The following is a 13907-nucleotide window of genomic DNA, read 5'->3' as shown; positions in this document are numbered from 1 at the left end:
TCTTCTGAAATGTCGTCATAATGTACTAAGTGCGTCTGGCTGACATCTTAACTGGGGCTTATTTTCGGGGTAGGTCTTACTTTTGGGGAAACACGGTAGTAACCTCCCAACCCAAAATGCACACCTTTTACAAAAGGTATACTTAACAGTATAGAAGTTGTATTACAATAAAGCTGTTATAAAAGCTTCTTCGTGCTGGTGCTTGCTACTATACATGCTTATTCTCTAGACAGGTGCTCTGCAAAGCACCACAAGCAGAGTGAAGTAACAATCTCAACAAGGCCTCACTCCCCTTCCACACGGTTTTGCTATAGTAAAAATAAACCTGGGTAGATGGAAAGAAAGACTACACTGAACAACTCTAATGTTTTATAAACCTTTATTGGAAAGGCTACAAACTTTATATTGCCACTGCATTTCTTACGCTTCAAGTGGTCGTGGGAAGTAACCTTGGATACAAAACTACTATGCTGTTGAATCTTGCCCAGGTTGGTTGTAAAATATTTTTTGTACAATGGAGGTAGAGTGGCTAGGACAATAATTTAAACCCCACAGGCCTTAGTGCCAGGACACCTTTTGTTCCATCCAGGTTCTAGTAGACCTAGAAATAAACTACAGGTATACTAAGGCTTAGGGATGGCATAATACATTTCAACATTTTAGTTTTCAGTTTCCCCCATTTGTTCTTTTACAAATGTAAAATGTACAACTGAAGCTTCTTTTCCCTAAAATTAAAGTGTGTTCTGGGAATGAAAAGAAGGTAATAGTCGGAAGATGGAAAGAGCAACACACATCCTTTTCATAGTAGTTTCACCTGATTTTTCTCATACCGTTCTGAGTCTTACTCTTCTATAAAACATCAGTAATAATCAATGCTTTCCCGAAACTCAAATATTCAACTTAATGGAGACAGATAATTTTTAACTTAACATTTAATGAAAACAGAGCATTTTAACAGGTTCTATGCACACATGGTTCTAATATTGATTTGCTGTTACCTTATTTTTGAAAAGGGGGCGGTGGGGAGATACAGAGGCTAGGTTACCCTGGCCCGGATGCGAGTTACACAACTCTGATGTCCTCAAGTCTACAAAGCATCAACTGAAACCAATACAGCCTGTTTCTACCAACATATCAAACTTTCTTTTGCCTTTTAAAACTATCAAATGGGCACATTCCTGAGGCGAAAGCTTCAGGCCAATGGGTTTTTAAGGGCTGCTTAAGAACCAGAACTAAGATACAGCCTCTAGTTCAAAATATGCTCTTCCTTCTAAAAATGTGACACAAAGAATAATTTACACCAACTGCTTTTTATTATTGAGTTTCAAAAACCTTTCACAAGATGTTTAAAAAAAAAGAAAAAGAAAAAAAACCAAAAAACTTTACAACCACAGCTAATGCAGTTTTTTCCATGTTCCCAGTCAGCTCCAAACCCATTGTGTGCAAAGCCCATTTTTCCATGCACCTAAATGATAGATACAGGCTATGAAATTCTTTATTCTATTTGTAGCAGCTTATGCGGGTGCAGCCAAACACAAAGCTTCAGGACAAATTGTACACAAACTTTACAATGTGGGATTTGAATTTAAAATATTAAACAAAAAAACTCTACACAAAACCGATAAAAATTAAGCACAGATGCCAAGACTGAAACTTAAAACCCATGTGTGAAAGGGGGTCTTGTTTCCTTTCAAGTGCTTTATTTTGCTACAGAACAGTCAAAATGAAGATGTAAAGCTTTGTGGTTAGTTTAAATTATACACTCTGGAGATACTATACCAATTTTAAAAGTTACACATAGACCAACAGATGTCCATCAGTTCATCCCGACTGACCCAGACACTCCAGCTGGATCGCCGAAAACAAACCAGGCAAACGTGGAAAGAAAATCCACTTGTGCAATTTGTCTGTAGAGTTTACTGATGAGCACACTGCACCCCCGGCCCGTGATGGCTGCTGCTCTCTTCGTCAGAGCTGTCATTGTAGGCTTCGCGCCGCTGACCACCTCCTGAGCCCCGGGTGCTATCGAACTCCTGAAGCTCTACCTCCTCTGTGTCTCCAATTATGTTGGGAACTTCTGGTCTAGAGGGCAGAAGATCTTCTAGTTCCTTCAGTACAACAGACAAGAACAAGGTTAGTTGCAAGATATCTTCATGAACCTCCCTTTTGATCCCTTTCAAGGTGTGTGCTTCTTTGAGAGTGAAAATAGATGTCTTTGCACTTTAAGCCAGACCACAAACTGATGACCCACAGGCCAAATCTGCAAGACATCTTTTGTGAAACCCACATTTTGCTTAGAAAAAAACAAAAGCAAAACAAAATTAGTTGCCAACGCTTAAACACTGGAAAATGTTACACCACACATCTCTTCCTGCATGGATTAACCGGAAGATGCTAAGTTGGGGGCTGCCCTTTTCAGGTGAGGAATTGCTCTCCAGGGGGTCCCAACCTCCCACCAGCCCATCACACCCAATCCGCTGTACTCCTTTACTATTCCCCGCTTGGCCCCACAGACATTTACACCAGCAATCCTCATTTTATTAACAACCAGGACAGCCCATTAATCACTCAAATACTTAAAAAGTAAAATACTAAAAGTTGTGTGATCTAATCTTAGCACCAAAACCAAATGGAAGATGAAAAAAAACAATTATTATTAAGCCTTAAGGCATCTGTTGCTTAAATTTGGAGAACACTTACAGAAAGCTTGTCTGGGTTGATCCAGTTATTTTCAGGAAACTGCACATCAAACTTTATGTAAAGATCACCTTTTTCAAAGGGATTACGATACTGTGGCATTCCTTCACCGCGAACTACACGGACACATCCTATTGTTTGAGTAAATAATGGGGAAAGCAGTAAGAATTTCATCCAAGAAAGGAGCTCCATAACATTAAGAGTCACCTACTCTAAAAAAATGACAAACTGTAAAAGAACACATGGACTCTTGGATCAGACAAAAATTGTGATTTACCTGGTTCAATCACTTTGCCTGGGGGGTATTTTACCACAATCTGACGACCATCAAGGTGCTTAAATGTGAACTGAAATCCACACAGAGCTTCAACAAGTCCTATCTTATATGTCATGTGCAAATCATTCCCATCTCTCTGGAACACCTACAAATAAAGTGCACAAGAAACATATTTTAAAAAAATGATGGCACCATACTCTGTTGTGCTGTGTTCCTTGAATCGATTTCAAAACTTTAATTCTACCATTCACCGCAGAAGCCAAACTGCCACCGTTCCAAATTCCCTAAATTTATGTAAGGAAACCTAGCTATTCTCAAGTAATATGCTAGAAACTTCTATCAGACAAGCTCTGGAATTGTGAAAACAATGGCTCATAAGGCACAGCTGAGGCTCCAAAACCAGAACTGGGTATATTCCGCAGGCCCATTTCCTGATCCTGCCTCTGCACAAAAAGGTGCAGAAAGCCCAGTGGGGTTCTGTACAACCAGTTCACCCTGGAATGCTCTCTAGACGTGAGCCTAACAAAGAAGGGTCCAAGTTCAACATAAAAAGTTGAACTAGTAATGCTCAGTCAGTACAGAAGTTTAAATCCCATGCTTCACACACATAAACGAGTTTTATCTCACCTAAAATCCAAAAGTTGCTTAGATGAATGTAAATCAAACAGAATAAGCCTATGGACTAGGTCATGCAAAGATTAGTCAATAAACCTAGACTGCTTCCAAGCTTTCAATGTGTCAGAAAAATGTATCCAATTTCACACATGTGCAGCTTGTAATTTTTACTTAATGGAATTTACAAATAGCTATATACTTAAAGTTTTAAAATTTAAGATGGAACAAAATTAACTGCAGTGAAATATCACCTCACCTTTTTTCAATACAAATCTCTCTTCCAAAGAATGCTGGATGGTTCATTCAGAGAGAAGAGGAAAGCTGAAAGATATCCCCTTTTCCTAAATTATCCTCCTAAATTTCCCCACAAAGGAAAGTTACTCTCACACCATTACCTTGACCAGGGGTCCTGGACCCGCCGCCTCAGCAGCACCAGGAAACCTGCATCATCTTTCACCAAATATCCTTTCATTAAATTACAACACGGAGCAAGAAGGGACACCATGTTCCTGGATAGAAGGGCTCAACGTAAAGTGATTCCAATAAAAACTGGTATCTGAGTTTGTTTTGTGTGTGTGTGTGTAGGGGGTGTGTGTGGGAGGGGTAGAGGGTGGTTGTTAGTCAAGATGATGCCAAGCTTCAGAGAATAAACAAGCAAGAACACTCAGGGAATTTCTGAAAAACAAGATTAATGGGAGGCACTACCAAGAACCAGACAGTAAACCACCGAAAAGCTGTAATAATTTATGAAAACAAAGGATGGTGTGTAGTGGGGGTGGGGGACTAGCATCGCAGACACTGTGGGTCCACGCAGCCCAAGTGCACCCAGCTCACCCCACAATCACGCCCCATGAACGAGGAACACACATGACATCCTCCCCAAACTGAATGTTTTGGATCAGAACATCTAGACTGTTTCAGATACAGCGTGAACCGTAATCTCATGGCCTCACACTTACTTCAACATGAGTGTTGGGAGCAGAGAAAAAAAAGCCCTAAACAAAGTAACTAAAAGCTTTTTCATGAACTAGTTCAAACTAGTCAAGTTTTCTTCAGAAGGTTCAGAGTATTTTCAGTGGTATAAATTAAACAAGTGCCTAAATCTCATCTTGGGGTCAAATTTACGTGTCATAATAAAACCAAGAAACCTTTGCCTTCTTACTGTATGAACGTCCAGTCTAACCTTTACCATTTCTACATTTTACTTTAGATAACCAATGACATCTGCTGTCTGTTGGAAATTCCATGCAATTCCATTGCTGCCAACAATTTTAAGTGACTTACTTCCAAACGCTTCCCACAGCCCCAAGAAAGACAAGCAGCTTATTCGTTACCTCGTTTGATTCCACACCAGCCTTCTGAGAGAGGACGAGCTTTGTTTTCAGTTAAGCAAGCCAAACCCAGGGAGGCCAAAGCTAGTAAACGGGAGTCAGAACTTAAGTCCCTTGTCTCCACAACCAGTGCCCTCTATTTTGCAAATCCCCATTTAACGATACAGCAACATTAAAGACTGAAGTTAATTAGGGGACAAAGTTTCACCATCAGTTTGCCGTGCCCCAAACCCAAAAGCATCGTGTCTGCTCTGCTCCAAGTAAGCACCTGCTTCGTAACTTGCTCACACCAGTCCCACGGCTGTGCTGCCAGGCATCAGGTGATAACGGCCCGAGTGATATACCAGTGAGAACACCCATACCCTGTGCCATCTTACCTTCAGCTGACTCTAGTCTATGCCCAGGGGACTATAAACATCAGGTACTCGGCTGTTTTCCTGCCTTGTATGGTGTCATGCATGGAAGATTAAGCAAATGAGGAAATGGCTTACAATGCCAGTTAATAGAGAATCTTGTAAGAGTTACAAATATTGCAACTTGTAAGACCCCAAGGCAGAATTCTAAAAATTACTCCTCTATTTTTAAGCAATCTAGGACCCTTACCATTTGTGCGATTGGCAATATCCACGAAAGCTATATAATTTATAGCTTTGCAGAGAAAGGCTAACTTAGGGGAGAACACAGCCTAGAAGGCATGAACCTAATCAAATTCCCAGAATTGGCCTCTCACTGTGGTTTTGTTCTCTACTGGATTCCTGAAGTGATTTAAAAAATTTATTTGTAGAAATCACCATCAAACGGGAGAAAACCTGAGTGTAAACTAAAAAGATGGCTGACCTGGGATGTAAAGACTTTCAGAAGAACCTAAATCAATGTGATCAGATTCAAAGCCAGAACCCCGTCAAATGCTCAAGAATGGGGGTGATCACCACAGGGGTGTTTCTCGACCAGCGCGATGTGTTCTTCCTGAGCAAAGGTCTACAGGAAACCACATACAGCACATTAACTAGCACAGGTACAATGGTATGATCCAAAAGCAAACACCAGACCACATCATTGGGCTAGTCACTTATGCCTTGTACGTAACAGATACTAGACAGATTCAACCAGAAATCCAAAAATGAAAACATTTTGAAACTTCAGAACCTTTCCTTTCAAGACCAGCTCGCCTGGATACCCAGTATGTACAACAAACCAAGAGCAGCACTGAAGCCTGAAGCCTTGTCCACTCCCCACCCATCAAAGGCGTCTCCCAGTGAAAAGTAAGCCACCTTAGATCACCTGGTCCAGTGCCCTTGTTTTCATAAACAAGGAAACGGGGTACAGAGACATCAGGGTTACATAAGGTCGCCGTGCTGGCCAATGGCCAAGCTGGGACGGAATGTGACTGTGACTCCCACAGCGCGTCTGCCTTGCTGATCTACTGAACAAGTCAACCCTTAGGAACTCAGCCTGACCTCTCCACAACTCTGGCCTGTGCTCAGGGCTGCTCCCAAGAACCCAAACAGGTCTAACCTGTATCTCACACACAAGACACATTTCTGAATAAAACAAACAAAAAGGAAATTACCTCGTGTTCCTTCTCCTGTAGCAAAAGAACAATGTCTCCTGGTTCCACTCCGGGGGCCTGGTCTGCTTCCCCTGTGAATGTGATTCTCTGTCCATGTTTCATGCCTTTGTCCACGTGGACTTCAAGAATCTTGACCTCTTTAATCACCTTCTTCCCTTCACATTTTTTACAGCGGTCCTTTTCATTAATTACCTCTCCTGCAAAGAGAGGTCATTCAAACTTCCAGCAAGAGTACTATACTGCACTCTAGGTAAGGCAAGTCTTGGTAATGCCTTTATTCATTAAATACGTTTTCTGAACTTCCTTTAATTGCTCCCCAAAGTTTAAAGCATCATTCCTAACAACAAAAACTCACATCTTACTGCTACCCAGTCTCCTCTATTTCAGAGTATAATATACCTTAAAATACTTTCTTGGCTCCTGACTCTACTTCCTAAAGTTAAAGCCTAAGGATCAATGAAACAATGGGTGGTCAGATGCTGGAGCTTCTACAAACGCATCTTCATATTTTGTTTTCAGTCTTAGTTTCATATAAGTTTCACAATGAACACAGAACTCAAAAATTTAAATATCCTTTATGGCTGTTTTCTACGATGTATAGTTGGTACTGGATTTTATTTATGTCATACACTGAAACCTGCTCAGGTGACCTATTACGGGTTTCCCCTTTATTGAGGTACACGATCATTGAGAATTTCCAAAACCAATTAGAGATGGGTGAATTTAAATGGCACTGGCACCTCTCCATACCATGTTTAGGACAACAGTTTCTTTTCTAAGTATTCTTCTGAAATATTTGACAGTATATAATAAAGTAAAATTGAAGTTGTACATAGCAGACTGTGAAAAAACTGCATAGATTTCTAACAGCTGACTATTCACACACTTTGATGCTTAGATGACATATATAATTAATGACTTCAGGGACTGTTTCTAGAACGCTGACTATGCAAAGTATGTTCTAAAAAATGCCAGTTCCTAAAAATTGGTAATAGTACATGGAAGATTTTCTGTCAACCTGGGTTTGATAGCAGCAGTTGTCAGTGACTGCAATAACGCACAATGCACTGAGCTTCTCTAGGAGGGGAATATAATACGAAGCTTCTCCCAATTATCTCGTCACTTCCAGAAGCAACTTAGTAAAGGATGTTCTAAAACTGTGCTGTCCAATATGGGGCCACTAGCCACACATGGCTAAGTTCAAATTAATGAAAAGGAAAAGTTGAGCTCCCCAGTCACGCTAGCCACATTGAAAGTACTCAGCAGCCACAGGAGGCTAGTGGCTCCCGCGCTAGACGTTGCATACAGAGAACACTTCCATCATCTCAGAAAAATGCTTTTGGATACCACTGCCCTAGAACAGGGGCTGGCAAATGGAGGCTCACGGCCCAACTGGCCACGTCCTTGTTTGCGTAAGGAACGTTTAACTGGAAGACAGTTGTGCCCATTGGTTTCCATATTGTCTGTGGCTATAAAAGCGCTAAGGGGCAGAGGTGAGCAGCAGTTTCAGAAACAATTCTGCCCACAAAGCTTAAAACGTTTACTTTCATAAGAGCTTCAATCTCAGTATCTAGCCTCAAAAGCTAACTAAAGCTTACAGTTAAATCTCCCAACTTTACCAGAATGGTAACTAAACAATTTTCTTTTTCCTCTTTATCAAATATCACCTTTTAAATATAAAAGGACAACACATTGCCTATCTTTTTGGAATTTAGAAAAGAGGAACATTTCACTGAACATAATAGTTACTGTTTTATCTGTGTTCTCTGGGCCTCTAGATGATGGAATAATTATTTTCACATTTTTCTTTTAGAACTCTGTCTGTATGAGACGAATACAAACGTGCGTTAAAAAAGAAAAACTGTAAGCCTCTCCCATTTCTGTATTCCCAACCATTCCAACTAAAGCAGGAGTCCGGGCATGTGTACCTTCTCCGTTACAGTCGGAACAGACAGACTGCATCTGCTGCACCATCCCCGGAGCCAGCTGTCTGATCATGATGCGAACACCTCGACCCCGACAGGCACTGCACTTCTGCACGGCTCCAGACTTTCCTCCTTGGCTACAGCAAGCAAAAGTACCAATTAGATGTTTGCCCAGAGACCATTCCAGTAGGTCATGACAAATAGGAATTGTGCTTTTCATCTTCAACTGTGCTCTTCAACCCCCAATGACTGGTACTTAGTTAGACTGCCATTCAGAAGTATCAGAAAATGTTCTGTGTTGGGTAGTTTTAAATCATGAACAATTTTTATCTGGAATAGACTCAATGTACCACTGAAAGAACAGATTAAATTTATTTCAGGGACGAGAACACACACTTACCCACTGCATGCACTACAGAGTACATTCTTGCTAAGTTGTAGTTTGGTTGTCTTGCCATTATACAGATCTTCTAAAGATACTCTGGGGAGAAAAGAATTAGATTCAATCAAATTTGCCAAGTTCTCTTAAATACAAGATATAAATGACAGCTGGTACAGTGAATTCCACTACAACCTTTTAAAACGAAGACTTCCAATATACGTTAAGTCATCTGACTGAGATTTTATTTTGTGGCTCCAATTAGCAGGCAGATTTTATGGTTCTGGACAGTGCATATGGTGTCCAAAGCCAGAACCTACAGGAACAGGCCAACAGTCTGCAGCGCTGCCTTTTCTGATAAAGCTGGTAACTAACTGCTCAAACCCAGAACCCCAACCTTCTTCTGGCCTCAGGCAGGATCTAAGCCTCTGGAGAAGGTACAATTATTCTCCCCATTTTACAAGACAAAATCAAGGCACAGAGAGGTTCAGTGATCTGCCCAAGGACCCACAGCCTGCCGAGCTCTAGAGTCCACGCTCTATTACAAGGCTCTCATCCCTCCAGAAACAATTGACAAAGGCTACAAAGTCATATTACAACCTATGGGAGGCATTCAGATTGCATGTCTCAAAAAAACCCACAAAAAACAAGTGGCCTTATCTACAGTGTGATAGAGAAGAGGAAAAGGCTTTCGTCAGAGGAAAAAAAGAACAGCTTTTCAACAGAGAGCCTACAAGTGTTAGAGCACTGAAGAACCCAGTGAGTTATACGTACAACTGTGTATTTGAACAACTTTTATCAGATTTTCAAAGAGCTCTACGACCCAAAACAGGTTGATTTAAAAAAAAAATCTCTTAAAAAATACCACTGATAAAACCCAACTCGCCTTTATTCATACAGCATATGTGAATTACAGGACCATTCCTTTCCAAACTAACCTAAAAAACAAAACAAAAAACAAACCTATGTACATCAGAAGTCTCAAAACTACTCTTCATTTAGGGTCTGGCAGTGATGCATTTAGTCTGGTCTTACCCTTCTCACTGTGTTTTTAAATCTCCTTTACTAGTACATGTTTACTTTAAAATAGAGGAACAAAAAATAGTTCGAAGTATTCTGCAAAGCACCTATCCTATTTTGCAGCATTTGAATTTTCTCAAAATTTTTATCTTAAGCTAAAACTTTATACATTCTAGGCAGTATAAAAATAAAACACTTATGGACAAAACATTACCAGCACCTCCAAATACTGACACATCTACAGCTTAACCTCAGACAAAAGCACTTGGTTGCATCTGTCTTTTGTACTTCATAAGACCTTTCACGAATCGTTTACAGAAAACGAATAGGTAGGTCTTTTCCCCTGACGTATTAAATTTCAATTGGTATGCAAAAGCACTATTTAAGAGGCCAGACAAATCCTCACTTCAACAAACATGGCCAAGGACGGAAAAATGTGGGTAACGGTCTGGCAAAGCTGGCACCCTTCCCCAGTGGGACTAAACTGGCACAGTCCTTTACAGTACAATTTAATTGTATTTATCGGCCTCAAAACACGGATGCCTGCCTGGGAATCTGTGCCAAGCAGAGACAAAGCTGTATATAAAGATACAGCAGCACTATTTATTACAGAGAAAAACTGGCAACATCCTATAGAAAAGATGAATGATTATAAATAAATCATGGAATGGAATATTATAAAGTCACACAAAATGAAACGTTGTCCTAATAGGGAAATTTAAAATAATGTTAAAACAGTAGGGAGTAAAACTGCATTTACTGTAGAGTATGAAAAAAATTTTATGGAGAAGATGAAGAACCATAAGATACAGTAAACACTCTCTTCATCCTATTTACTTCTTAGACCATTTCTACATCAATGAAAAATCTAAAAGAACTAATCCATACTGCCTATTATTGTTGAGATGATGTCTAAATGGTAATTTATTTCTGAGGGTTAATTCTTTTAAAATACAAACACATGTAAGAATAAGACTCAAACAATGTAACAGATTACGCTTTACTTCCTCTAATCTACTCAAACGTATAGATTACATAACATGAATTACAAATAAACACTTGAAATTCAGTCTCTGGCATTTGCTAATAAAATAATTATTGGTTAATGAATAAATTGACAGGCTAAAAGACCTCACAATTTTGCAAAGTAAAATAGCTCTTTTCATATCGTAGAGTGCTCATGGGTTCCCAGTCTAAGATCAAGGTCAGACACTATTCATATGCTGGCAGGTTAATGTCAGGCTTGAAGCCAGCAAGATCCATGGAAACCAATTTAGAAGAGTTCACACTGAGGATCAAGTAATGAGTGACTATAACATGTAAATAAACTAGTCAGATAGTCACTCACTGTTTAAGTTTTTAAATAAAAGTTAATTTGAAAGATTTAAATACGTCTTTTAAAGAGAATCTTCATAATTAAAAATTTAAACCATATAGTAACAAGCAGCATCAGAAGCATAAAACAAAATGATCTTCCTACTCAGTAAAAACACCAACCGTCAAGATTTGTAGCAAAATGCAAACACCCAGGTTATCAAATTCAAATGAAGACAGTAAAGCAAATGGAAGATTTTATTTTCTGATGAAGGACAGAACATTTTTGGATACCTTTTCTCTTACTACTGAGGATTACTACTTGAAAAAAAAAAAGCACTTAGTTTGTTTTTTTTTTTTAAAGAAAAAAAGATACTCACTTGAGTGGATGCATCATGTCTTCTCCTCTTCTTCTGCCATTTCGACTTCTACTCTGATTGCCCATGAAGCCGAACAATCCCCCACCAAAAATGTGAGAGAAAATATCATCCATGCCACCTCCTCCGCCGCTGCCTTCCCGAAGGCCTTGTTCGCCATATCTGTCATATAACTCACGTTTCTCAGGATTTGATAGTACTTCATATGCAAAACTAATTTCTTTGAACTATAATGAGAAAGGAAAACAATTGGATTTTCAAATAGAAGGGTGGGGAAAGGCTACAGGAATTCAGAGTCTACTTAATTCTAAAAGCTACAAGTAGCCTTTGTTTTGATTCCAATCCTAGTTATCACCTACCACTACCCAGAATGTTAGCATTCCTACTACAAAAACAAAATACTCTTTTTTAAAAAAATTTATTGGGGTGACAATCGTTAGTAAAATTACATAGATTTCAGGTGTACAATTCTGTATTACATCATCTATAAATACAAAATACTCAACACAAAACTTGGCTCTACGGGCATAAATTGACTTTTCTTACAACATTCCTTTTTTCAAAGAGGGCAACTTAAGTTTAAAACTGAAACGTCAAGGGGAAAAAGTCTCAAATAACTTACTTTGTCACCAGCATTTGGATTCTTATCAGGATGGTATTCCTTGGCTAACTTTCTGTATGCCTTCAATAAAGGACAAAAAAAAAGTTACATACAAAGACCCATTTGAAAATTTACAACTACTAACCTAATATTCTGAGAAGCAATGTTGTGAAATCCTAACGTTCCAAAAAGTATCTTTTAGTCATTGGGATTATTGGCATTTTCCATCTTAAAACTTTTTCAATAACAAAGCCACAGCAGTAACACCTGAAAATAGGTTATACTGAAGCCAGATACAAACAGTGAAACAACGCCACAGAGAAAAACAAAGTATTAATAAATTCCAACTTTTGCTATTGCCACATGTCTTTGATGGCCAGTAACTGGATCAAGGAGACTCTGATCAACTCTAAGAAGAAATGACTGTTAAGCTTTGCAAACTGCAAACCACTATTACTAAAAACTAAGCAAAGATAAGAATCCCTGCTCACGAAGGTTCCTCTAAACGTCCCATCAGGAAAAAGCCACGGGAAGCTCCCAGGTCATGTTTTATTTTCATACAATGGACTGATTTGGGGTCTTTGGAATCGGAGTGACCTCAGACTTAGTGAAATTACATCAATTTCGGAGGCTGAGAGATACAGCACTTGACTCCATTCAGACCCGTGAATTACATAATAGAAACAGCACTTCCGGTGAGGCGACAGGAAGTCCCTCGTCCCCTCCACGGCCCGGGCCACTGCCCCAGGGGCATCCTGCTTTCCCCGCTTACAAGCCCCGCCACTCGGAGCCCGCGCAGATGCGCTGGGTTCCATCAAACCAAGCGCTTTGAAATCCTGGGCTGACAGGTTCGCAGCGCTGCAAGGAGCGACAACGAGGCCTCCATTTATTTTTAGTCGGCGTCCACTCAGGTGTTTGGCCAGGGCCCACGGCCTCCTCCCGCGCGGGTCAGGGCCGGGAGGCCACCTGCGCACAGAACAATGCGCCCGGACCCGACCCGCGCGGCCTCGGGGTCAGCGCGCACCGGCGGCGCAAGGGCGGAGCTGCGGGCGCCGCGGCTCCCGGGAGCCTCCCGAGCGGCCCGGGCTCCGGCGGGGGCGGCCCCGACCCTCCCTTCCGCCGGGCCCCAGCCCAGCGCGCCCGGCTCCCGGCGTCCGCGGCGCGGACAGCTCGTCGCCCGGGGACGGGATGCGCCGGGCGCTTCGGCCCAACCTGTTTTTCCAGGGTGGTGACCTCGGCGCGGGGCGGGCCGGGCAGGCAGCCGCCTCCCGGGGCGCCCGGCCTCCGGCGCCCGCCGGGGAGGCAGGAAGGAAGCGCTGTCCTCGTGTTTGCGCAGGGGTGGGTGTTATTTGCTGCATCTGAGGGCGGGCGGGGCCGGCGGCCCAAGGTCAGCCGAGGCCGGAGAGCGCGACCCGCGGCGGGCCGGGCTCGCCGCCGCCGCCCCCCAGCCCCGGCCCGTCGCGGCTCGCGGGCCGCCGAGGAGCAAGGCCCGGCCGCCCCAGCCGCGCAGGCCCGCGCCCCTCACGCCCTGCCCGCCCGGCCCGCTCCCCAGCACCTTCTTCAGCTCGTTCTCGCTGGCGCCGGGCGGGACGCCCAGGATGTCGTACAGCTTCGTGTCGACCACGTTCGCCATGGCGACCGGCCGGGCAGCGCTCGGGCAGGAAGGCGGCGGAGCGGACGGAGCGCACCTCAGCGGCGTCGGCTGCAGCGCAGGCCGAGGAGACAACGAGAGGGAAGCGGGGGCGGAGCTAAACTTTGACCCCTCGCACGCTGCGCCGTGACGTCGCGTGCGGAGCCCGGC

General features: G+C 42.2%; 1 protein-coding gene across 1 annotated transcript; it reads right to left on the bottom strand.

The window, feature by feature from the left end:
• Positions 1-362: 362 nt before the first annotated feature.
• Positions 363-13863, bottom strand: DNAJA2 (DnaJ heat shock protein family (Hsp40) member A2). The gene is made up of 9 exons (XM_074314952.1): positions 13662-13863; positions 12128-12187; positions 11509-11732; positions 8816-8896; positions 8419-8552; positions 6491-6687; positions 2975-3119; positions 2701-2828; positions 363-2108 (listed from the first exon to the last, which is right to left on the bottom strand). The coding sequence occupies exons 1-9, from the start codon at positions 13737-13739 to the stop codon at positions 1917-1919; spliced, it is 1239 nt and encodes a 412-aa protein (XP_074171053.1). The 5' UTR covers positions 13740-13863; the 3' UTR covers positions 363-1916.
• Positions 13864-13907: the final 44 nt, after the last annotated feature.

The sequence above is a fragment of the Rhinolophus sinicus genome, linkage group LG11 (assembly GCF_036562045.2).
Source record: "Rhinolophus sinicus isolate RSC01 linkage group LG11, ASM3656204v1, whole genome shotgun sequence".
Classification (NCBI taxonomy): Eukaryota; Metazoa; Chordata; class Mammalia; order Chiroptera; family Rhinolophidae; genus Rhinolophus; species Rhinolophus sinicus.
This window is presented reverse-complemented; position numbering and strand designations above follow the sequence as displayed.